Source organism: Lepidochelys kempii, chromosome 1 (genome assembly GCF_965140265.1).
Source record: "Lepidochelys kempii isolate rLepKem1 chromosome 1, rLepKem1.hap2, whole genome shotgun sequence".
Lineage (NCBI taxonomy): Eukaryota > Metazoa > Chordata > Testudines > Cheloniidae > Lepidochelys > Lepidochelys kempii.
In genome coordinates this window covers 159,252,002-159,275,846 of record NC_133256.1, presented here as the reverse complement: position 1 = coordinate 159,275,846, position 23,845 = coordinate 159,252,002, and the positions used below count along the sequence as shown (strand labels likewise).

At 42.1% G+C, this 23,845-nt stretch overlaps 2 protein-coding genes across 4 annotated transcripts in view; both read left to right on the top strand.

The window, feature by feature from the left end:
- The window catches only part of B3GALT5 (beta-1,3-galactosyltransferase 5), a 36,005-nt gene extending 16,065 nt beyond the window's left edge, over positions 1 to 19,940 (top strand). The window contains exon 2 of the mRNA XM_073360428.1: positions 17,629 to 19,940. Coding sequence (XP_073216529.1) covers positions 17,629 to 18,573 — 945 coding nt within the window. The 3' untranslated portion in view covers positions 18,574 to 19,940. The remainder of the gene's footprint in view (positions 1 to 17,628) is intronic.
- The window catches only part of IGSF5 (immunoglobulin superfamily member 5), a 103,276-nt gene that overhangs the window by 3,702 nt on the left and 75,729 nt on the right, over positions 1 to 23,845 (top strand). The window lies entirely within an intron of this gene.

Below are 23,845 nucleotides of genomic sequence, written 5' to 3'. Positions count from 1 at the left end.
GAAGCCAACAGTTTGGCACCCTTTCTCACACTGCGTCAAATGCCAGTCCAAGCACATGTAACATTTATAGTTGAATTCTGTTCAGTCAGTTTTCAGTCTAAGACTTCTATGGTAGGGGTCCATGAACCACAGTCTGAATTTCCAAAGGGGTAGGACCTCCATCTGAAATTTTTCAGGGGTCCACAAATGAAAAAAAGGTTGAAAACCACTGCTCTAAAGAACAAAATGCAGAAGGCTGGATTGTACAGAGAAAGTAGACTATGTGGAAAAAGCAGCACAAACTGTATCTGAAAATGAGACAGATTCATGCATATATCTAGTTACTGTAAAGTGCCATCAGCAAGTTCCAGAATCAGTACTTTGTCTTCAGATTAGATGACCTGTATATAATTGTAAAAACAAAGTATATAGATCATACTTGTAGGATAGGACACTGTATCCTGGAAAGCAATGACACAGAAAAGGACTTAGGAGTTATGAAAGATAAACAGCTGAACACAGAGCAGTGCTGTGGCTAAAAGGGCTAATGTGACCTTTGGCTGTATAAGCAGGGGGAATATCAAGTAGACGTAAGGCAATGGTATTACCGCTGCATTTAACTGATGATACCAGTACTGGAATACTGTGTTCTGCTCTGGTGTCCACACTTCAAAAAAAGATGTTGACAAACTGGAAAGAATTCAGAAAAGAGCTACAAGAATTATTAGAGGTCTGGAAAACATGTCACTACTAATAGTAGCGGTGATAGTAAATATTAATATTATGGTGGCACCCAAAAGCCCCAATCTGGATTGGGGCCCCATTGTGCAGCATACTGTATAGACACAGAAAACAGATAACTCCTGCACTGAAAACCGAAAAGCTAAAGAAAGGAGAGACCTTAGGCACTCAATCTATTTAGTTTATTGGAGAGAAAATTAAAGAGGTGTTTTGATCATGGCAGGGGTGCTGGAAGGGGGGCAGCCTGCGGGCAATGCCCCCCCCACTTTTTACTGGTTGTAAAGTTGAGAGATGGGGGGGCGAAGAGGAGCAAGCAGAGGGTGGGATTTTGTGGGGAAGAAGTGGTGCGGGAGCGGGGCCTCAGGGTAAGGAACGGTGTGAGGGCAGGGGCTTGAGGGAATGGGTGGCGTGAGGGTGGGGCCTTGGAGAGAAGGGGCGGTGCAGGGGCAGGTCCCCAGCGGGGAGGGGCGGCACAGAGGCTAGGGCCAGGAGTTCAGCACTGTTGGCCCCCCCATTTTTAGGGACCTTCTGCCACTCCTGGATCATGGTCTATAAATGCCTAAACAGGGATAAGATTTCTGATTCTGGGAGGCTCTTTAATCCAGCAGGCAAAGGCATAACAAGATATAAGGCTGGAAGTTGAAGCTATATAAATTCACACTGAAAATATGGCACAAATGTTTAACAGCAAAGGTTGTTCAGCACTGAAACAGCTTATCAAGGAATGGGGTGGATCCTCTGTCACTTGCAGTCTTTAAATCTAGAGCTGGTTGAAACTTGGAATTTCCTTTCTATGGGAAAGTCCAACACTTTAGAAAACTAGAAATTTCTACATTTCCCACAGGATGGAAATTGTGAATTTTTTTGTTTTAGACAAATCAAACAGTTTTGGTTTGATTCTTTTCTAAATGAAATGGAGCAGCTGGCTGTCCAACTCCTGGGGGACTCCCCAAACTGTGTGACCCAGAACTCCCCATGCTTCCTGGGCTGCTGGGCTCCCAGCCATGGAGCAGGGGGTGTAGAAGACCTGAGAGCCCCAGCTTGAACTTGGGCTCTCAGGCTCCCTGCTGCAGAGCTGGGAGGCTAGACCTTGAGAGTCTGTGCTACAGGCAGGGCTCCCAGGTTTCTGGCTCTGTGGAAAGGAGCCTGGAAGCCCAGGGATCCCTTCCCCCAAGACACTATGTAGGGCAGGGCTGTCCTGGAGCTGCTGACACTAGAAGCCCAGCTCCAGAGCAGCACACCAGGTAAGCTGGCGGGAACCTAGGCAGGTTTCTAATGGAAACCTGTCTGTGTTTCAGTGAAAGTTCATCAAAACCAAAATGTTTCTACAAAATATTTCAGTTTCATTGAATTGGCATTTTCTGATGAAAAACTGGTTCATTGGAAAATTCCCAACCAGCACTATTTAAATAAAGAGTGGCTGTCTCTCTAAAATGTATGTTCTATGTTAACTACAAGTTATTGAGTTGATGCAGGAATCACTAGGTGAAATTCTTTGGCCTGATTTAGGCATGAGGTCAAAACAGCTGGTCATAACGGTCCCTCTTCTGGCCTTAAACTCTATGACTCTGTGTTCATGCTGTGACAGATTTGGCAATTTCCTGCAATATCCTTGAAAGACCTTATTGCATTAAGTGTATGTATTATTGTGGGCTGGGATTGTATGTAACCTCTCTGGAGGGTGACAGATGTAAGACCTGGGAGTTAGAAAGACTATACTGAAAATGTGCCAGAGAAGTATGGACTTTTGGGACAATAAGTGTGAAGTGGATTTCCTGCGGAATCCCTTGGGAGAAGTTAATGCAAATTCCCCAACTCCAGTTATGCAAAAACCCAGCCTTTTGAAGCTGTGCCCTGAGGAGAGGGTCATTTTCTGCCAATTACCTGTTACAGAAGGCCAAGACCAAAGGCCCCAGCGGTATAAAGAAACAACCTTTGTTCTAATCCTGGATCTTTTTTAGATGGATATGAACTTGTAACCACAGGGGAAACCCAGCTGTGGGTTTTGAAGGACTAAAACCTACCAGTGCCGTAGGCTGGAGTTGCAGGGGGATGATCTCTAGTTAGTATTTTAGCATGCGTTTAGGAACTTTTATTGTTTTTATGTTTTCTCTGTAATGCTTTTACTTGAAGAATAAATGTGGTTGCTTAGAAGGAGCTGTGTGGTAACTTGTAACTCTGGGCATGACACTGGTCATAAAGCAAAGCACAGGTGGTGGCCTTTTCAGGCGGACTGGCTTGCTGACGCTATCACGGTATAAGGCAGGGAACTACGCAGCCTTCATATCCCCGGTCAGGAGGGAGTGATGGCTGGGAGCCAGAAGCCTAAAGACAGTGCTGTTGGTGGGCCATCGAGGGGCAATACAGCTGCAGCATCCCTGGAACTTTGACATATGCAACTAGATGGGTGATACAGTTCTCAAAATTGGATCTTTTAGGGGAGACTGTCATCATAAGCACTTATTTATACATGCCTCATTATTAGAGGCTACCAGATGGTGCAGATTTAGCAGCACTGTTTTCCTATTAACAATGGATAAGATACTGCAAAGTCTACCAGTATTTAATCCTGGGGAAAATCATGACCTGCACTATCAAAATTTGGAGGCTGATTTAAAGGGATTGCTGAATAAAATCTAAAAGGTGCAAGTGCTTTTATGTGAAACCCTCTGTAGAATATGGTAAAGTCATTGTACATTCTAGAGGAGTTCATTCATCCCTTGAATGGGAGTTGAGGGCACTCATTGCCTCACAGGAGTTCTTAACACTTGGCAGGACCAGGCCTTTTATGACTAAGGCCCTGACCCTGCGGAGACTTATTCATATGCCTCATTTTAAGTGTGTGAGTAGTCCTATTGCACTTAATGCCCTCATTGAGTTCAATTACATGCTTAAAGTTATGTGGTTTTGCAGGGCCTAAGGGCCACATAGGCAGCTCATGAACTGTACAAGCTGCAGGCAGGCAGGCAGCCAGCAGTCTGGAGGAAGTTCACATCAGCCCTGGCACACCAAATGCTCCACTTACAATAATGACTTAGTCCAGATGACCATTTGAACATGGTGGGCCTCATTGCAATGCGCTATTGAGGCCTAAAGGCTGGGCTTGCAAATTGCTGTGGTGGGGACTGTAACCAATACATTTGATTTTCTTTAGGTAAATAGCACTGAAACCTTGTCCTGTCAACTGCACTTTGAGGGTTAACTTTGCCACAAAAAGAAGTGTGGAGTTGGGCCCTAGAAACTCACGTTAACTTTTTATTTTCTGAAGGGAGTATGCAAGGCACTCTGGGAAATGATTCAAGGGCAGTTAAGCAAATTTCTCCTGGTTAGAAGACACTGTGGATTGGTGGGAGTTTTGTGTGAACTTTTTTGCAACAGATACCGGGGGAGGGGAAGGGGGATGGGAAAGATATATGGAAGAAATACGTATAGTGGAAGGGCCAGATACTGCACCCTCACCCCTATCCTGTGGAAAGAATGCAGAATCTATCCCCCAAGGACTGAGTTAGAAAGGAAATGAACTCCTGTGTGTGAACGAATCAAGTACCCCAGGCATGGCCTTGATCCTGCAATGGGTAGTATGTGTGGGGACTGCTGTACCTTGCAGGAATGGGACTTGTGCCCTCATTCAGGAAAGCACTTAAGTATGTACATAACTTCAAGGATTTAAGGCTCTCTTTGAGAGGATTGCTGCCTACAGAACATTTTCCCCCTAAAACATGTTCTGCATAAATCTAGACAATACTAAATCAGTAATTATTTGTGGATACATTATTGACAAGGTAGAAGCATATACAAAGTAAAAAACAGAATAAAATACCCCATATACAATAATTGAAGGCCTCTAAACATCTCAGATTGTCAATAGTAAAAAAAAGGCCACCACAGAAAAAATTCATATCTATGTACATAGCTCTAGCATGTAGGCCCCCAACTCGGGAAAGCATGTCAGCACAAGCTTAAATCCATTCCTGTTCAGGACAGCACTTACGCACATGCTTAATTTAGCATATGTTTCAGAGCTATCCTAAGTAGGACTGCTTTCCTGAATCAGGGCCTGAAATAATAGAATGGAAATAATAAATGGCTAAAGAAATAAAAACAATTATCAAGCGAGGAATGTTTAGGAGGAAAAGAAGGGGAAACAGAGATCAGGAAAGGGTGTGTGCCAAGCCATGTCAGTGATAATCTTATGGGAGCATTGGTATGTGCCCCATTACCCCCTTTCACTGTGTTGTGATTTGTCAGTGGAGAAGTTCTCATAACTTGGGGAATGCTTCAAGACTGCCTCTTTGGCAGTGGGCGATTTGTTTCCCACTGTGAGACGCAAGGCAATGTGACTTTCCATTATGAGAGTAGAGCTGGGGCTTTCTCAGTGCTCCTCAACAAAGGGCTAATTCTGTTAGAACACAATTTTCTTAGATCTGCTAGGATTTATCTTCATGGTTGTGATTTAAGGTGTATGCACGGGTATATTTTCCCCCTTCTCCAAGTACAAAATAAGAACATTTGTAGACAGTTCCTAACTTTCCTTTTCCTGCCAATCACACTGCAGTGATACTGTTAGTCTGTTAACTACCAGAGAGAGGGAATGAGGTAGCAAGAGGGAGAGAGACACTCCCACACACAGAGATCAGGGTTCCATTGCTACATTGATATTTGCTCCCACTCCCACTTCTAAAGGAGATTATCATTTCTCATCTTATTTGGGCTCATTTGCATCAGGATCACTCACCAGTGAAGAAGTAAAAGACCCTAATCTGCTTCTTGTGACAGAGATTTTAGCCCACTCACTGCAGCTTTCATACAATATGGCTATAAAAGCGGAGGGTGCTCTGCAGAAACGTGAGGTAAGGGGATCTGGATTCTTTTTATTTCATATGCATCCACATTATTTAGTCCCCTAAGAAACTGCAATAGTAGACAACTTTTGGAAGGGAGGGTAACTAACTCTAGCATATAGAACCCTTCCGTCAGGTCTGATCTTGCTTCTGCTGAAGTCAATGAAAACTTGCTTCAGTGAGAGCAGGATTAGGACCGAAATTCAGCTTGCCTTGCTCCAGTGTTTTATTTGTATCAGGGCTTGCTGGGGCTGAGCCGAGGCACTTCTAGTCTTGGCAGTTCATAGCCCTGGCACCTCTGGGGTCTCCACATCAGTTATAAAAGTAAAAAAACTGCTTGAGCCCCGGCATCTAATTGCTTGAGCCCCAGCAGCTCTTCCATTACAAATTAAGCACTGCCTTGCTCCCATAAGTCATACCCCACAAATCAGTGGGCTTGCGAGAATGAACAAAGCGTGCAGCATGTGGTCCTGACACAGCACAGAATATCTGCAGATGTTCAAGTATTTTTAAAAATTGTTACATTAGCTGTTTTTAAAGTATTTATAATACTGTATAAAATTAAGCAAGAAGATACACATAGTATTTAACATTCAGCGTGAGTATATTGATCGAGAATTCCTAAACTGTTGATAAATAAATAATCTAACTGATAAGAGTGCGTATGTGTTGCTCTTAAAAGGTGCCATAGTGGTCTTGGAAATTGTCCTACCTACCCACAGAAGAGGTAATGGTAATGCAGGTTCCCTCACTGCCTCCTCAGTTTGCCTGAAATCTCACCTGGATTATATGCTTCCAACTATTAAGGCATTTCCCCTCCCCCCTACTTCTATGCAAACAATCAAGAAAACAATCACTCGGCCTAATTCTGAAAACACTTATGCACATAAGCAGTCCCCTTGAAGCTGATGGGGCTACTTACATTAGTAAGCACCACAAGGGTGATCTTACAGGTTCATGCCCTGTGAGTGTATTTGTTAATGTTTGCCTGGCACCACTGAAATGAATAGTTGGAAGTGTTCCCTCCAGGTTGAGGTTTGGCACATTAATGGAGGAGTGAAGGAAGCCTGCATTGCCACTGCCTGCACTGTGCTAGTTCTATGGATAGACTGGACAACTTCTAGGATCATTAGCCTTAAAAAGCACCAAACTCCCCTTCTCACACATATATACGATAGTTAAAAGACACAGTTGAAAAAATTCTACACTAGAAACCAAAACCCCTCAAAATACTAAAAAACAAACAAGCTAAGAATTGTCATGGAGTGAAAGGGCAGAGAATGGTAGGGGGGTGCTGGGTTGAGGTATCTTACATGGGCAATGAAAGTGGCTAAAATGGTAAAAGAAACCTTCCAAAAGAGGTTCTGATTTAAAAAGAATGCACATGATTGAAAACTTATTGGGTTGTTCTTAAATCTTACTGATAGTCTCAGAAATTTGATAGCAATATCTGCAACATGTGTATCACTAATATGTTCTCTTTTGTTCAAAGATATATTTGCAGCTCTATCAATTCTGTGTATCCTTTCTTTTCATCGTTCTTTATATCCATTTAGATCACTCCCAAGTAACAAGAGAAAGCCCCTCATCTTTTTTAAAAAATATCATGTTCATGTTTTTCCTCTTTCACTCAAATGACTAATTATAAAAATTCAATACTAGATGTCAGCACAGCTTTCCATAAGCATTTGTAAATGAGGATGCAATAAATAATTTTTCATGATGAAGCAAGAGCTATTTATAGGCTTGGAAAGATTAGATTTTTAATGATAAATGTTGTTAAACATCAACTTCATCATAAACACACAAACCAAAGAAAAATTATTTCCATAGATAATAATCAAAATTTACAGATAGTCATAGAAAGAAAAATGCTGCCTGAGAACTTAAGAGTTTGATTTAAGGCAAACATTTTGACATATGATGTTGACAGTTTGTGTTTTAGCAGTTATAATGCTTGAACTTTTTGAATCTCAACATCTACTGTCATTAAATAAAAACAACGAGGAGTCCTTATGGCAACTTAGAAACTAACAAATTTATTTGGGCATAAGCTTTTGTGGCTATAAGCCACTTCATCAGAGGCATGGAGTGGAAAATACCATAGGTAGGTATATATATTACAGCACATGAAAAGATGGGAGTTGCCTTACCGAGTGGGCGGTCAGTGCTAAAGAGGCCAATTCAGTCATGGTAGATATGGCCCATTCTCAACAGTTGACAAGAAGGGGTGAGTATCAACAGAGGGAAAATTATTTTTTGTAGCGACCCAGCCACTCCGAGTCTTTATTCAGGTCTAATTTGATGGTGTCAAGTTTGCAAATTAATTCCAGTTCTGCAGTTTATCGTTGAAGTCTGTTGTTGAAGAATTGCCACTTTTAAGTCTGTTAAACCTACTAAAATGATTTTTGTATCCAACTAGGTGCAGACAAAAAATAACTCACAAAAAGCATAAAATGTCATTGTTTGCTACTGTCAGGGCCTGATCCTTCAGTTACCTGTGTGTAACTTTACACACATGAGTAGTTCCATTGACTTCAAAGGGACTACTTATGTAAGTGTTTAATTTGATTCTGTAGCTAGAAAAAGACAACTATCATTACTAACTTGATTCAAGTCCTTACTGTGTCTCTCTGTATATACTCTATTCCCTGGTCATACCTATGTTCACAGGTGCCGACTTCCTCTGTTCCCAGGGGCTGCTTGACTCCCGCTCTGCGGAAATTTCATGCCTAAATTAACACATAGTTATGAACCTTGTATTGACATTTTGGCTCCATTCAATATATAGTGGATAGAGAAGAACTGGTAGCTCTTGGCCACAATGGAAGTTTTTTGAGTTTTGCCACTTAAGAAATAAACAAAAGTAGACAGACACTTCCTGTAGTAAATAATAACACCATTTTAATTCAGATCCTCAGCTAGTGTAAACCAGGATAGCTCTATGGACTTTAACAGAGCAATGCTGATTTACATCAGATGAGGACCGTCCCTTCTGTTTGATATTTAACAACAGACTTCTACTTTTTGTGTCATAAGACTTTTGAGTCTCTTGTTAGTTTTTTGTCTTTTACTACAGCGAGGGGGAAATAAGTTCTCCAAACCACACCAAGGTGATGTAGCTGGCTCATTAGGCCATGTTCTGATCTCAGTAACACTGGTGGTGCCAGTCTAAAGTAACTCCACTGAATTCAGTGGCATTACTCCAGATTTGCACCAGAATAACTGAGCAGAATATTTCTTTAAACTGACATTTTTAGTCTCCTTTTCTCACAAGGACTCCAGACTGTTACTCCTCTCCCTATGGCAGGAATATTTTCCCTGATCCTGTATGCCAGGCAACCTTACACCTCTTGTACTGTATAAATAAATATAATAATTAATAGGGCCTAAAGGAAGGGCTTCCATGTCAGATGACAGTCTCCAATTTTCCCTTTGGTTTAGCAGAAACTGTTTTCTAGAGGGTCAAGTCCTTTAAATGTATAACTAGAACATTTTAAAGCTATATTTAACAGGAAACAATGCCTAAGGCTTTATATGTGGGTGTACTAAGGTGTCACAGCGCCCTTGTAGAACTACACCAGGCTGCTGTATTTGGGTCCTTAGACTTGTGTGCTATTACATTTCTCATGGTCTGGGTAAACAGTGCTCTCTTTTTTCTTGGCCTCTCTGGAACACTTCCTGGACATAAGCTCTTGATCATGTTACCCCTTCATCAACATGGAACCCATCTGCCTTAGGCCCCCAGGACCAGTGCTGACACCGCCAGACTTCTCAGTAGCTTAAGCACAACTTTTCCCCAAAGCTCCAACCTTGTGGTTACTCTGGTTTACAGTTCACATCCTTAGGGACACGTGATAATTGAACACACAGACTTTGAAAGGGTTCTAAAAACCAATCACTCTTTATCTAGCACAAGAAGTATACAGATCTAGACAAAGCAATAAACAGCTACACGCATTGTCTTTGTCTGGAGTGGCTCATGACTGTGAATGCTGACCTCAGGTAGACTGTCAAAAACAGGGCAGACAGCCCAAGCTGGTGTTGTGTTCTGTAATTAGAATTCACCAAGCCAGGGACAAATGTGAACTCCTGGATCACTGTACCAATCTTACCATGGAGTCACAAAAACAACGAGGAGTCCAGTGGCAGCTTAAAAACTAACAGATTTATTTGGGCATAAGTTTTCATGGGTAAAAAACACACTTCTTCAGATGCATGGAGTGAAAATTACAGATGCAGACATAAATATACTAACACACGAAGAGAAGGGAGTTACCTTACAAGTGGAGAACCAGTGATGACAAGGCCAATTCAATCAGGGTGGATGTGGTCCACTCACAATAATTGATGAGGAGGTGTCAATACCAAGAGAGGGAAAATTGCTTTTGTAGTGAGCCAGCCACTCCTAATCCCTATTCAAGCCCAAATTAATGGTGTTAAATTTGCAAATGAATTGTAGTTCGGCAGTTTCTCTTTGAAGTCTGTTTTTGACGTTTTTTTGTTGAAGTATGGCTACTTTTAAATCTGCTATAGAATGTCCAGGGAGATAGAAGTGTTCTCCTACTGGCTTTTGTATGTTACCATTTCTGACGTCTGATTTGTGTCCATTTATTCTTTTAAGTAGAGACTGTCCAGTTTGGCCAATGTACATGGCCGAGGGGCATTGCTGGCACATGATGACATGTATCACATTAGTAGATGTGTAGGTGAATGAGCCCCTGATGGTGTGGCTGATGTGGTTAGGTCCTATGATGATGTCCCTTGAAAAGATATGGGGACAGAGTTGGCAACGTGGTTCAAAAGCCAGTAGGAGAGCACTTGAGTCTCCCTGGACACTCAATAACAGACATAAAAGTGGCAATTCTTCAATAAAAAAACTTCAAAAACAGACTGCAACGAGAAACTGCAGAACTGGAATTAATTTGCAAACTGGACACCATCAAATTAGGCTTGAATAAAGACTGGGAGTGGATGGGTCACTACAAAAAGTAATTTTCCCTCTGCTGATACTCACACCTTCTTGTCAACTGTTGTAAATGGGCGAGGTCCACCTTGATTGAATTGGCCTCGTTAGCACTACAAAAGTAATCAACTGTTGAGAATAGGCCACTTCCACCTTAATTGAATTGGCCTAGTTACCACTGTCCCCTTCACTTAGTAAGGCAACTCCCATCTTTTCATATATATACTGCTTACTGTATTTTTTACTCCATGCATCTGATGAAGTGGGTTCTAGCCCATGACAGCTTATGCCCAAATAAATTTGTTAGTCTCTAAGGTGCTACAAGGACTCCTCATTGTTTTTACTGCTGCACCAGTGAGTCTAAGGAAAAAGTTTTCAATGGCAAAAAAGCAGGTAATGGTCAATACCCTAAAAAGAACACCGTGCAGATAAAGCAATGGAAGTAGCAAAACCCTTTGAAAAACTAGACACAATGCAATCTTCAGCTCAAACCCATATCGGAAAAGTCCTGTAGAATCATAGAATCATCACATTAGAAGGGACTGCAAGGGTCATCTAATCTAACCTCCTTTTAATAGAACTTAATAGAAAATGATGACTTTCCTGTAGAACAGAAAAGATATATTTTCATGATATAAAATACTAGAGGAGGTTCAAGATAACCTATAGAAAGGAGATAATTTGCTATAAATCTCTCTAGTTTTTTAGAGTAATTTCTGTAGAATCCTACTGTTTTATCCCTATTAAATTCTGTAGGACTTTTCCATAAGCATATGCACATAGCAGGATGGAAATCTGAATTAGAGACTGAGGCCCAGATCCACTAAGGTATTTAGGGTCCTAACTTCCATTGAAATCAATAAAAGTGAGGAGCATATGACCTTTGAGTATCTGGGCTTTAGGCCCCAGTCCAGCAGAATGCTTAAATGTTTGCTTAATTTTAAGCCTGTATCCCACCAAAGTTATTTACTGATTATCTGTATTACAATAGCAGCTGAAAAGCCCCAGTCCGGATCAGGGCCCCATTTTGTGAGGCATTGTACATACACATGGTAAAAGGTAGCCCATGCCCCAAATTACTGGCAATATAAACAGACGAGAGACGAGTGGGCAAGAGGGAGTATTATTACCTCCATTTTACAGATGGGGAATGAAGAGAGAAAGTGACTTGTTTAAGATTTCACAGGAAATCTTTTGGAGAGCTGAGAAGCGAAGCCATCTCTTCTGAATTCTAGTTCAGTGCCTTAACCACAAGATGCTCCTTTCTCTACTCCTGAGAGCATTCTGTGCCAAAAACTTAAAAATTCTGCACCAAAAAGTTAAAAATTTTGTGCACAATATTTTAAAATTCTGCAAAATTCTGCAAGTTTTATTTGTCAATAAATAAATGCAGAGGCTCCAGCATGGCAGTAGGGAGCACAGGCCACTGGCTGCACGAAGGTGGGAGATCACCCTGCACCTCCACACACCCCACCCCTGAGACATGGACTCTGCGGTGAGGCTGTACATGACCCTGACACAACACAAGGCCTGGGCCTGCCCCAGAAACACCCTGGGGCCCTTCCCCTCTGTGCCAGGCACACCAGGTGTGGAGCAGGCAGGCTCAACCAGGCAGGATCCAATTTTAGAGGGGCTCAGTCTGGGGGGATCCAGGTGTGGGGTGAGAGGATTCTGTGTGGATCAGTCTGGGTGCAGGCAGCTCAGTGGGGGGTCTAGGTGTGGGGGATCTGGATGCACACAGGCTCGTTGGTGGAGTTCCAGGGGCAATGGGACTCTGCAGGGGCTTCCAGATGAAGGTGATTGGGGCTCAGCAGATGGGTCTTGGTGTGGGGGTCTCAGTGGGGGGGTGTCTGGGTGCTGGAGAACTGGGGCTTGGTGGGGTCAGGGTCTGGGTGCAGCTAGTTGGAGGTCAGTGGTGTCGGGTCTGGCTGTGGGGGCTCAAAGTGGTGCAAGGGGTGGTGCATCAGGGTGGAGGTTTGAGTGCAGGGAGCTCAGTGGGGGTTGGTCTGGGTGCATGGGTGGGGGTCTGGAGGCAGGGGGTCTGGGTGTAGGCAGCCTCCAGATGCAGGGGCTAAGGTTCAGTAGGGTGGGATTTGGGTATGGAGGGCTAGGGGGGTTCTGGATGTACTGGGTGAGACTTGGCAGGGGTGTCTGAGTATGGGAGGTCTGGACGCATGGGGGTTATGTGGATGGGGGAGCAGGTCCCCATTGAGTGACACCCTCCCCACCCCCCACAGCTGAGGAGCAATGGGGTCAGAAAGCAGGGGAGGATGCTGAGCTTCCTGCAGCTGGGGAAGGCTTCTGGGGCTGGGTTTGACACAGCCCCAGCCACTCCTTGTAGGGGAAGAGGAAGTCCCACCCTCTCCTGCCGCCAGCACAGGTTAGGAGCCACTGGCTGGGGTGTCTCCAGCCACACAATGATTTACCCCTCCACCGGCTGCTCCGGGTGCCTGAAACAATGTACCTGCGCAGTTAGGGAGTGGTGCGTGACTGCTCTTGCAGCTTCCCTTTGCTTCCCTGTCAGAAAGTCATTTTTCTGTAGGGAAGCAAAGTAATATGCAGGGGACATGAATTCTGCAGACATGCAGTGGCGCAGAATTCCCCCAGGAGTATTTCTCCTGAAGCAGCCTTAATATGGTGAATATTGAAAATATCCTGTTATGACTTGGAAGGAAACCACACTTAACTGTAGTGCACGTGTAACACTGACAGACCCCCAGTCGTTGGCGAGCAGGGTTGAACTGGGGTCTCTGGAGCTGAGTGCACGAGCATCTACTGCATGAGCAAAAAGCCACAAGGCCTTTAGCTAAGGCTGTAGTAGACTCATTAATCTCCAAGTGGTCTCAGTGCCACTGAGGGGACGGAGCACCACGCCCAGGAGGTGTGTGGGTTATACATGTAAGGCTGACAGATATGGCTCAGTACTCTGTGTAGGCACATGGGCTTCAGCTAATGTTTAAAAAATATTCATAGTAGTGCAGGTACACAGGCCCATTAAGGACTCTTAGGGAAGTGCGTGGCAGAAAGGAGCAAGGCCTGTGTCGTCCATTTTCTGGGCAAAATGCTGTGGACTGGGAGGTTTTACCTATACAAATTCATGGTTTTGAAGAGGCTAAACCTAGAGAGCACAGGCTCGCGTAGGCAGTCGCTGCAAATGTGTCAGCACAGCAGGGGTAGGGCCAGGCAATCATTCAGAACCCAAAAATCCATGAGGAAATTCTGTGCACACCGTACACATCTGGGAACATCTTCACAGAGTGATTTCCCCTCCATGGGTCATCTCCCCCACCCTGAACAATGACAAGAGGGTCTGCAAGTAGACGCGTCTGAAAAAAATTGGCCAAAACTTTTTTTTTTAGGTGGAAAACGGCTTTATGTCCAAAATGAAAATCCATTTTGGTCAAATCTGAAAATATATTTTGGTAAAAAAATTTAATTTTTTGAAAACCAAACGTTTTTACTGAAAACTGAAACATTTTGCCAAAAAAGTGTTTTGAAAATGGAATATTTTGGTTTTCCCTTCATAGTTTTAACCTTTTAACTAAAAATTGTCCCACTCCCCCGCAACCAGGAAATTTAAGTAAGACAAAGAAAATTTTTCTAAATTGCCTGCAAAAAATAATTGATGTTTTCAACATCTCTACTTTCAAGAGTCCAACGGCTGGTTCCCCACACTCTGAACAGGCAAATGTCTGTGATATGAGAAGCCATGGTGAAAGAATTATGGCTGTTCTTTGTGAAAGAAGTTGCACTGTAACTCACAGTGGAGTCCTAGTAGACCATGTTACATGTAGTGGCTGTTCCTTGATACCCTCTCCCTTCTGGTTAGCCATAGCCCACTAAGCACAAGGAGCAAGTTGTGGCTGCATGGAGCAGGGATGCAACCATATAACCAATCTTTCACTTCACTGTGACCCTTCTGATTCCTATGTACCCCATGCAGCAGACTGGACTATATGCCACTGGTGCATGCATTGAGCAGGACTGAAAATGTATACATTGAGAGGAGCTGGAAGTTTGAGGAATTTCAATACCTGCTTTATGGCACTGAAAGGTAGCAGCAGCTCAGCTGTTAGTGAGGAAGGCAAACAGAACTTCAGCATACTGAACTAAAGATGAGCCAAAACAGGGTCGTTTTGGAAGTCGCCTATTTTAATATTAGGTATTTTTTTAACTTCCAGATTCCCCCTGTTCACTTGTAAGCAGGAAGGATGGTCTTGTGGTGAAGGCATTGGACGCAAACTCAGCAAAGGGGGATTCTCTTGCTGGCTCTCCCACAGTTTTTCTGTATACATTTGGGTAAACCACAATTTTATAAAGTGCCTGCAAATATTATGTGCCCACAGCTTTAGATATTTAGGTCCCACACCTGCAACTGCATCTGTGTGGGCAGATCCCTGAACCTTCATGGAGTCCCACTGAGTTGTGCTGACCCCACAGAGGTGTCTGGATCCATTTGCAGGGAGCAACTTTCAGGATAACGACCTTAATCTCTCTCAGCCTCAATTCCCCGTCTGTATAATCGGGCTAATGATACTTAAAGGATTGTTGTGAGGATAAATCTATTAATGTTTGCAACTGCTCAGCTACTACAATGATGAGAAGCATAGAGAAAAAACAGCTTATACACAAAACTGAAAATATTATCACGATAGTCATTCTTGCCTTGCCTCTGGGATTACCAGGGGAATAAAATAAAAACAGGTAAGAGACCAAGGACTCTGTGTCAGTGAGCAGCAAATGCTTCCACCAAAACTAAATAAGCTTACTGAATTTATCTGGGTAAGAAAATTTAGGGGGGGTGAGGGGAACTTCAGCTACATGAATGAAAGAACATTGCAAAAGCAAAATATTATTAGAGTGAAAATGCATTCAATTCATATTTTTTTTTGGTTTCTAAGAATCACACCTCTGGGTGCATGCACACAATTTCTTTCAAAAGAGTAAAAGAACATTCAACTTCTTAAAATTAGCATAATGGAATTTAAAGTGTATGATGAAGCAAGTAAAAATGGTAAGTATCAATTGGACTGAAAACAATTAAAACCAGACATTGCTTTGCTCCAGTAAATGCACCTTTCTAACTGAGATTCCAATCCATACAGGCAGACTGCTGTGCCAGAGCAGAAACCTTTCAACTCTGGCTGCGTGTGATCATTTGCAGGAAGGGGAACTTAAAGGCCAAAAAACCTGGATAAAGATTAAATGGAGCTAGTGGTTACCATGCTTATATTCAGAACCAGACAGGTTTCCATTCTTGCACTAAGGGCCAGACTGTGATTCCATTATTCACATTAGTGAGCAGTTACTCCACAGAGACAGTCGCTTCAAAAGTGTGCTAGGAGCCTTACAAACATATTAAAAAAACATATCCCTGAACAGAAGCGCTTACAATCTAAAGACAATTAACAGGCAAATGAAGGGAAGAAGGCATGTGGCGTATTTTTATATATATATCTGAAAAGTGGATTTGTGTCTAGTAACAATGGAGTTCACTGCAGGCCTCAGACTGGAGATGATCTATAATAAAGCAATAGCCCCGAATCTTGCTTGTCTTATGCATGCGAGAAGTGTCATTGAAATTAATGGGACCATTCATGTGAGTAAAATGAGTTGGATTTGGCGCCAAGAACAGTTATTCAGAACTTTAAGGACACTTACGTTCGTGACCAGATATTTTCATGGTATTTCAAGAACCTGAATCGGAGTAAAAGAAGGACATTGAAGTGGTTTTGGACATTCTACACAGAGCAATCCCAGAGGATTAAGCTCCCAAGGAACCTGCGGCTCTGAAGAATATAAACTTGCCTTTGTATGTATGCCACCATGTATGTTTTTAATTCCTTGCATGGGTAGAAGCCCAACGCTTTAATTTTAGAAGATCAAGCTAATTTCCCTATCAAAAGTACATGGGGAAAAAGAGAGAGAGTAGTCTCTGTAGTACCATTTTTTTTCTCTTCCCCACATTCTAGGAAAGAACCTCTTGGTGGCTCTGCAGGGATCCAGAGCTGAGAATAACTGCTAGAGAATGGCAATATCTAAGGTCATAAGAAGAAATAACTCTATATACTCTTCTCTCTGCCCTCTTTTCCCTTTGGTCTAAAACTCGCAGCTGTTCTAAAATTTTATTTTGTGACTGCAATTTTCAAAGGATACTGGCGACACACACGTTGTACGTATGTAAATAATTCAATTATAATTGTCTCTCGGAGTTAAACTATGAATATAGAAGTGTTTTATTTTCCCATCACTAAGACTTTGTGGCTTTTCTGGCTTGTTCCATCTAAGATTTGTACTGAGTGGATAAGAGGGATTAAGAGATAATCAAAGAATATTCTGTGCTTACAAGCATGAATTATTTTGTTTAACTTTTTTTTAATTACATCTTTCCTCCAAAAAGAGGAGTAAAATGCAAAGCCCTCCTTTTTTGTGTTTTAATCATTTGAACCAACACAGAACTGTACAAAAGAGAAACACAATTCAACGTATCTGCTGTTTCTTTTCAAAATGGCCACCAAGACCTCAACACTGTTCCCTAGAGGACCCCAGAAAGGGAGGAAAGCATAGGAGCAACTTCTGAATCGATATGCAGCTCCCATTATAAATGGCGGGGTGGAGATAAGGAGAGACTAGTGGTCTAGTTTAGCCTTTTTAAGTGGCCCATGCTTGCGAACTCAGGGCATGGTCACCTGTCAAAAAATGAATGGAGAAATAAGGTATAAAGCTATTACTACTATCCTCTCCCATCAGGTCTGTGGTAAACTCCTGCCTGCTTCCTACAATCAATGTTGTAGAGTTCTCTCTTTAGGGATGCATTCTTGGAGCACTAGCTGGTGGGAGAGTTCCTGGCAGTGTAGTTCTGATAGTCATATTTCTATGTCATGTTGGAGGCAAAGAGTCTGTGATGGGTCTGGCGTATCTGCATGAATGCCCTTGCCATCAGTGGGTGTTTGTATGTTGATCTTGTTGGGGGCAAGGCTACACTCTGCTGAGTCCCACAGAAGGGAGAACACCCTTAAATCCCCAAGCAATAGCACAGAGTTTGGTATACAAAGGAGCAAGATTATTTTCCAATGTACCATTTGTTTTTATTTCTTTCAGATGGCTTCAAAGAGGTTCAAAATTCTTTTGTTTTTAATTGTAGTATTGGCCTCTGCTTGTTTGTATTTGATTGAAATTGGTATATTCTGTCAAAAGAAGGAAGAGGCCACGTCACTGACTTTTATAACAGAGAGCGGAAACTTTTTGCAGTTGCCAAATATAGACTGCAGTAGGACTCCTCCGTTCCTGGTACTCCTTGTGACATCGTCACATGGCGAGAATAAAGCTAGGATGGCTATCCGTGAAACCTGGGGGAAACACAGACTAGTTGCTGGCAACCTCATCATGACATATTTTCTTCTGGGAACCACCATGAACCAAAATGATCAAACTGGTATTATTGCTGAAAGTCAGAAATACAGAGACATTATCCAGAAGGATTTTATAGATGCATATTACAATTTGACTTTAAAGACAATGATGGGAATTGAATGGGTTCACAAATTTTGTCATCAATCCAGGTTTGTGATGAAAACTGACACAGATATGTTTGTCAATATCTTTTACCTGACCGAACTTCTTTTAAGAAAAAACAGAAACACTAGATTCTTCACAGGCTTTTTAAAGATGAATGACTTCCCAATAAGAAAGATATATAGTAAATGGTATGTGAGTAAAGATGAATATCCAGGACTAACATATCCTCCATTTTGTTCAGGGACTGGTTATGTTTTCTCCACCGATGTTGCTAGTCAGATTTATAAAATTTCAGAAAGTGTCCCTTTTATTAAACTGGAGGATGTTTTCATAGGACTGTGTCTTGCTAAACTAAAAATCAACCTGGAGGAACTTCATTCAGAACAGACATTCTTCTCAGACAGGGTTGAGTTCTCTCTTTGTCGCTTCAAGAAAATTGTGACATGCCATTATGTGAAACCTCATGAACTGCTGATCTACTGGAATGCACTGGAGAGCTCAATGGATGAAAAATGCCCAGATGATTGAAATAGCTGAGCTAACGAAAAGTGACACAAAAAAGCTCCAGGACCAGCCTTTAGAAGGGTTACCACCTGGCCAGTAGTTGAGTGGCCGGGCCATTTTTTTATGGATTTGCCAGTTGCCAGAAAAATAATTTAATCTGCCTTTTTTTTTACATGGGTCTAAAGATTTGAATTATTATCACCACATTACACTGGGATATCTAATGTTAAAATTTTCTGTGTCCAGCTAAAGATGCTGCAGTGTTTAAGTAAGAAAATGATGTTATCAATCTTATCTATATGTGTTATCTCTCTAGATACTGTAAGTGGCTATTGGGGGCAGGATTTGCAGGGGTCTTGTAGGGGTGGGAGTGGTGCCGGGGTTTTTTTGCATTTCAAAGGTGGTAAACCTAGCCTTTAGTCAGGCAAAACTCGGCCACTGAAGTCAGGCCGGGGACCTGTAAAGTCAAAAAGACACAGATAAATATTTTAATCTCTTGCCCCTCTGCAAATTTGCTGTTATTTATTTGCAAACACTGGACTTTCTTTAGAGCAAAAGACAACAAAACTGCTTTGTCTCTGTACCAACACGTATAGTAATGTCAGCAGAAGGCTGGGAATGCTTACATATGATTTGGTTCTCTCTATCCTTTTTTCATTTTCCCTAACATTAAAAGTTTACAGTCCAAAGTCCATTCCCTGACACATTATAACAAGGTTAGGCCACACTCCTGTAATGAGCTGTGTGTGAGCAGAGACATGCATCTGCATGAAACCCTTTACCCTGCTGAAGTTGATGGGGCTTTGCACAGGTGTACAGATCTACCTATTCAGAGCCTGTTGGAGGAGCAGGGTCTTAAGTACCATAGGTTAACTTCTGAGCGTTTAAGATCACTGCATTAGTTTTCTGTTATACATTTCACATTTAAAATTATGCATACAAGGCTTAATCGAGAACCCAATGGAAAGAAAAAATCAATAGTGCTGACAGAATATTGGAGTTGGTAAATAAATAATGTATTTCAACATGCTATATTCCCCCTTCAGTACAAGGTATATTTTTGAATGCAGAGCAATTAGTAAATAGTGCAAAATTCTAAACTCAAACATCACATTTCCCTTTCTGCTGGGATTGTCAAAGGGGCTGAAGAGCACGAGGTGCCGCCATCATGTTAATGGGATTTGGACACCTGACTCCATTAGTCTCTTTTGAAAACCGCAGCCTCAATTGTTATGATTATACTCAGGCCATATATGTAAAAGCTGAATGAACAAAAGGGCTATTTGTATATAGTGTATTTGATGTAACAAAATGTGAATGTTTTAAATATGAGTCTATTCTCCCCTTGAATTTGCACATGCGACTTTTTTAAGGCTGATATAAAAAGTATGACACTCTTTACATTATTTGCATAGAACATATAAATATCAAATTAACAAAACTTGCTGTATGATACTATTGTAATAAAAGATTGCTATTAAAGCTTTTTGTCTGTCTGGTTGTCTTCTACTTGAGAGTGCAACTAATGCTTTGAAATTCATTTTTCTAAAAGGGTTATTTTTTTAAAAAACAAAGAGTCATATCTTTCCGTCTCTAAAATACCTTGGGGGAGAGGTCCTCTAATAGAGGGGTTCTCAAACATTTTCTTTCTGAGCCCCCCAGCCCCCAACATGCTATAAAAACTCCATGGCCCACCTGTGCCACAATGACTGATTCTCTACATATAAAAGCCAAGACTGGTTCTCTACATTTAAAAGTTAGGGGGTAGGAAGTAGGGCAATTGCCTGGGGCCTCATACTACAGGGGCCCCCGTGAAGCTAAATTGCTCAGGACCCTGGGCTTCAGCCCCATGCGGTCGGGTTTCTGCTTTCTGCCCTGGGGCCCAGTGAGTCTAACACTGGCCCTGCTTGATGGACCCCCTGAAACCTGCTCATGGCACCCGAGGGTCCCGGACCGCTGGTTAAGAACCACTGCTCTAATAAGAGGTTTCTTTTCCAATGCAAGCATATAATTCCCTTGGTCAAGAACAGGAGAACTTTATTTCCAGAGTAGATAGTATATGATACTGTCACTGTAGCTGCCACCACAATATGCTTCTTTGTGGTACAAAACATTTGGGTAAAAAATTACACTGTTTGCAGAAAGGGTCATGGAAATGTGAAGGTAAACTATTTTTATAAATGACTTCTATGTCTTATCAATAAAAGTATTGTTAAATGTACAAGGAAAGGCTGCTAGGACTAGAGCTAGGCCAAGACTGGAATCTTAGAATCAGATGCCTTGGAACTTCAAGGGACAGAAGAGGATGTTCCATCTCCATCTTAGGCGCCCTATAAATACATATCAACACAGTGTTTGAGCAAATCCTGATTGTTAATATATTTATCCTCACAACACGTTGGTGAGATGTTGCTATTCCAATTTTACTGATGGAAAACTGAGGCAGAGAGGCCAAGGGCTAAATCCACAAAAGGATTTAGGAGCTGCAACACCCTGCCACCTAGAGGAATCTTCAGCCCTGAGTTAGGCACCCAGGCTCCCTATACAATGCATGGAGAGGGTCAGGCACCTAAGAAAGGGATTCACAGAAGTCACCAACCTGAGTGGGGAGCTGCCTAAGCTAGCCAGTAGGAACCCTTCAAAGGCAGTTAGGCACCTATCGTCATTTGGCATTCATAGCTGTGAAACCTGTCCTGGAGTTGGGAGAATAACCCAGGTCAGCCCCCTTTTCCTGAGAGAGAGAGAGATGCACACACAAACCTTCACAGCTGAAAACCCTCTGGCCTAGTGATTAGGGCACTCACCTGGGATGTGAGAGACACCTTCTCAGGATAGTCGTTATTCCTGTTTATTAGGTTAATGCTGCCCTCTGAGAAATAGAGCCTAAATAAGTCTTCCACACTGCTGAGCAGGCTCAAAACTCTGAGGTACTTAGAGGGCCCCTGTGTATCTCATTATCTTTTGGAATGTATTTATCCTGTCAAAACCACTGTGAGGAAGTACTGCTATACCCATTTCACAGAGGGGGAACTGGGGCACATAGAGATGGGGCTTGCCCAAGGCCACACGGAAAGTCTGTGGCAGAGCAGAGTATTAAATCTAGGTTTCCTGAACCCCAGGCTAGCAGCCTAGCCAATAGAGAATCCTTCTGCTTAAAGAGCTAGAACCAATATCATGTGCATTGTGTAACTACTCAAAACCAACCAAGCCAGACTGAGATTCAAAAGAGTAATGTTTAAAACAACAGTTTCAGGGTTCCTCATTACAAAGCAAACAACCTCCCACAATTTTTCACTGAAGAATTTAATTGGACAAGTTCAGGTTTTCATAAAATCCTGCTGTTACATTGTTTCACAAACTCAAAACCAGGCAAGTTTTGTCAAATAACAACAACCAACCCTCCCCCCGCCTCACCCTCCTTCATAGGAATATTTCAGCAGGCTCCTTTTGATGCTGACTCAGAGTGTCACCCAAGTGAATCTGTCATCTACATCCTTTGTTGCATCTGCATCCTGACCTACCCTGATCCTGTTTAATTTGTGATTTTGATCAGGGATCACAACCCAAGACTACACACATCAGCTTCCTACTCTGTTGTCCCAAAAAGCACATAGAAAGCAGATCCTTTCTAATCTTTACAAAACACCAGCGAGGAGCTGTAAGGCATGGAATGTCATAAATTAGTTATGAAGGTGTGATTTACACCTTCGGGTTGTAAAACTTCCAAGCAGCAGTGTTCTCTTCATGTTTAATTTAATTGCCATCACTGGAAAAGCCGTGTAAGTAAATGTTTGACTCTCACCTATAAGGGACCTGCAGCTTTTACATGTGGTTTGTTAATAAAGTTTCAGCAAGAGAATAAAAAAATGGAAAGAATGAACTGAGCCTTCATGCACTAGTAGGAGGCATTCATCTGGCTCATGAGTAATGCAGCTTTCTCCTGTGTTAAGAAGAGGAGAAGCAACATAATTGTACTTTGGCCCTTTCTGTGCAGCTCTGCTCTGCAAAGTCATTATGTGAAATAGCATCTTCTTCCACATCAGATCCCCTTATGTGTATTTGGATTCAGAGCCAATTACTTTTAGGGCAAGATTCTGCAACCCTAGGTCAGGAACATCCCTACACTGATGTAGGGAGAGGGGAAGGAGTTTGTGCCTCATCCAATCAGAGACTGTCGGGGCCAGTGATGCTCCTGGCACAGTTTATTGCTGCCCTAACTTGGTGTATTCTTGCTGCAGTTATCCCTATTGGTCTTTGCAAGGGCTCAGGTTAGCCAAGGGAGAGGAAAGCCTTGGCCAGGCCCTTCCTCACACCCCCAATATGCCTACACCTCATCAGTGACAGATGAATTTTTCCCAAGAACAGGTGTAACTGAGAAGGATCTCCTTCTGCAACGTTTGTCAAGAAGTTAAAGACACTTTCACCAATGTTTTAAAAATGCTCACTAGATCAGGAGTGATGCCAGTGGATTTTCAATTTTTAAAAGCAATTCTCTCACTTCCTGGGATTCTTACTTTGTACAAAAAGCAAACTGCTGAATATTGAAATAAACAAACGTACCACTGTCTGATCATATGATGACATGCTCTCCAATCAGTGCACTGTGGGTCATTCACAATTAATTCCAATAAGAGTCTTCAGTTTTCAAAAGGTACAGGTATTTATATCTTTCATAACTGGCAACCTTGCAAAAGAACTGACCATTTAGAAAGAGTATGACTTCATATCTTATCACATCAGCTTTCCTGTGGTTGTAACATCTGCTCTCCACTTGAGCCCTTCGAAGAAATTGGGCGTAAATGGGAAGCCCAAGACGAGTTCCGAGGACACAACCCTTAGGAAAAACAAGTTATGATTCATGATGTTTACACTGTCATAGCAGACTGCAGTACACTGATAGTTACAAAATCTCCCTAGAAGAGACTGGCTGATATCCAGACTAGCAACTGGGAAACTTGACAGTGCTGAGAATTTGTTTTTAATCTAATTTAACTTTTAAAATTTAAAGCTAAAGTGTACATTGCTCAGGGAAATCAGTGCGTAGGAAGTGCACTAAAATTTTCTTTCTTCAATTTACATGCCTTCTGCACCCAACAAAATTGCTTCCTCTTTGACTCTGTGATAGATATTATTCTTTATTTACAGTTGGATGACTCACTGCTGAACTAATCTTGTCCATAACCCCTGAATTATGACACTTTAAAAATCGTAATGAGATTTAGCTGGCAAAATTAATTCTATCGGAAGACTGACCAAAGGGAAGACGTGGAATGCAGTTAAAAAGTTGCCTTGGGAG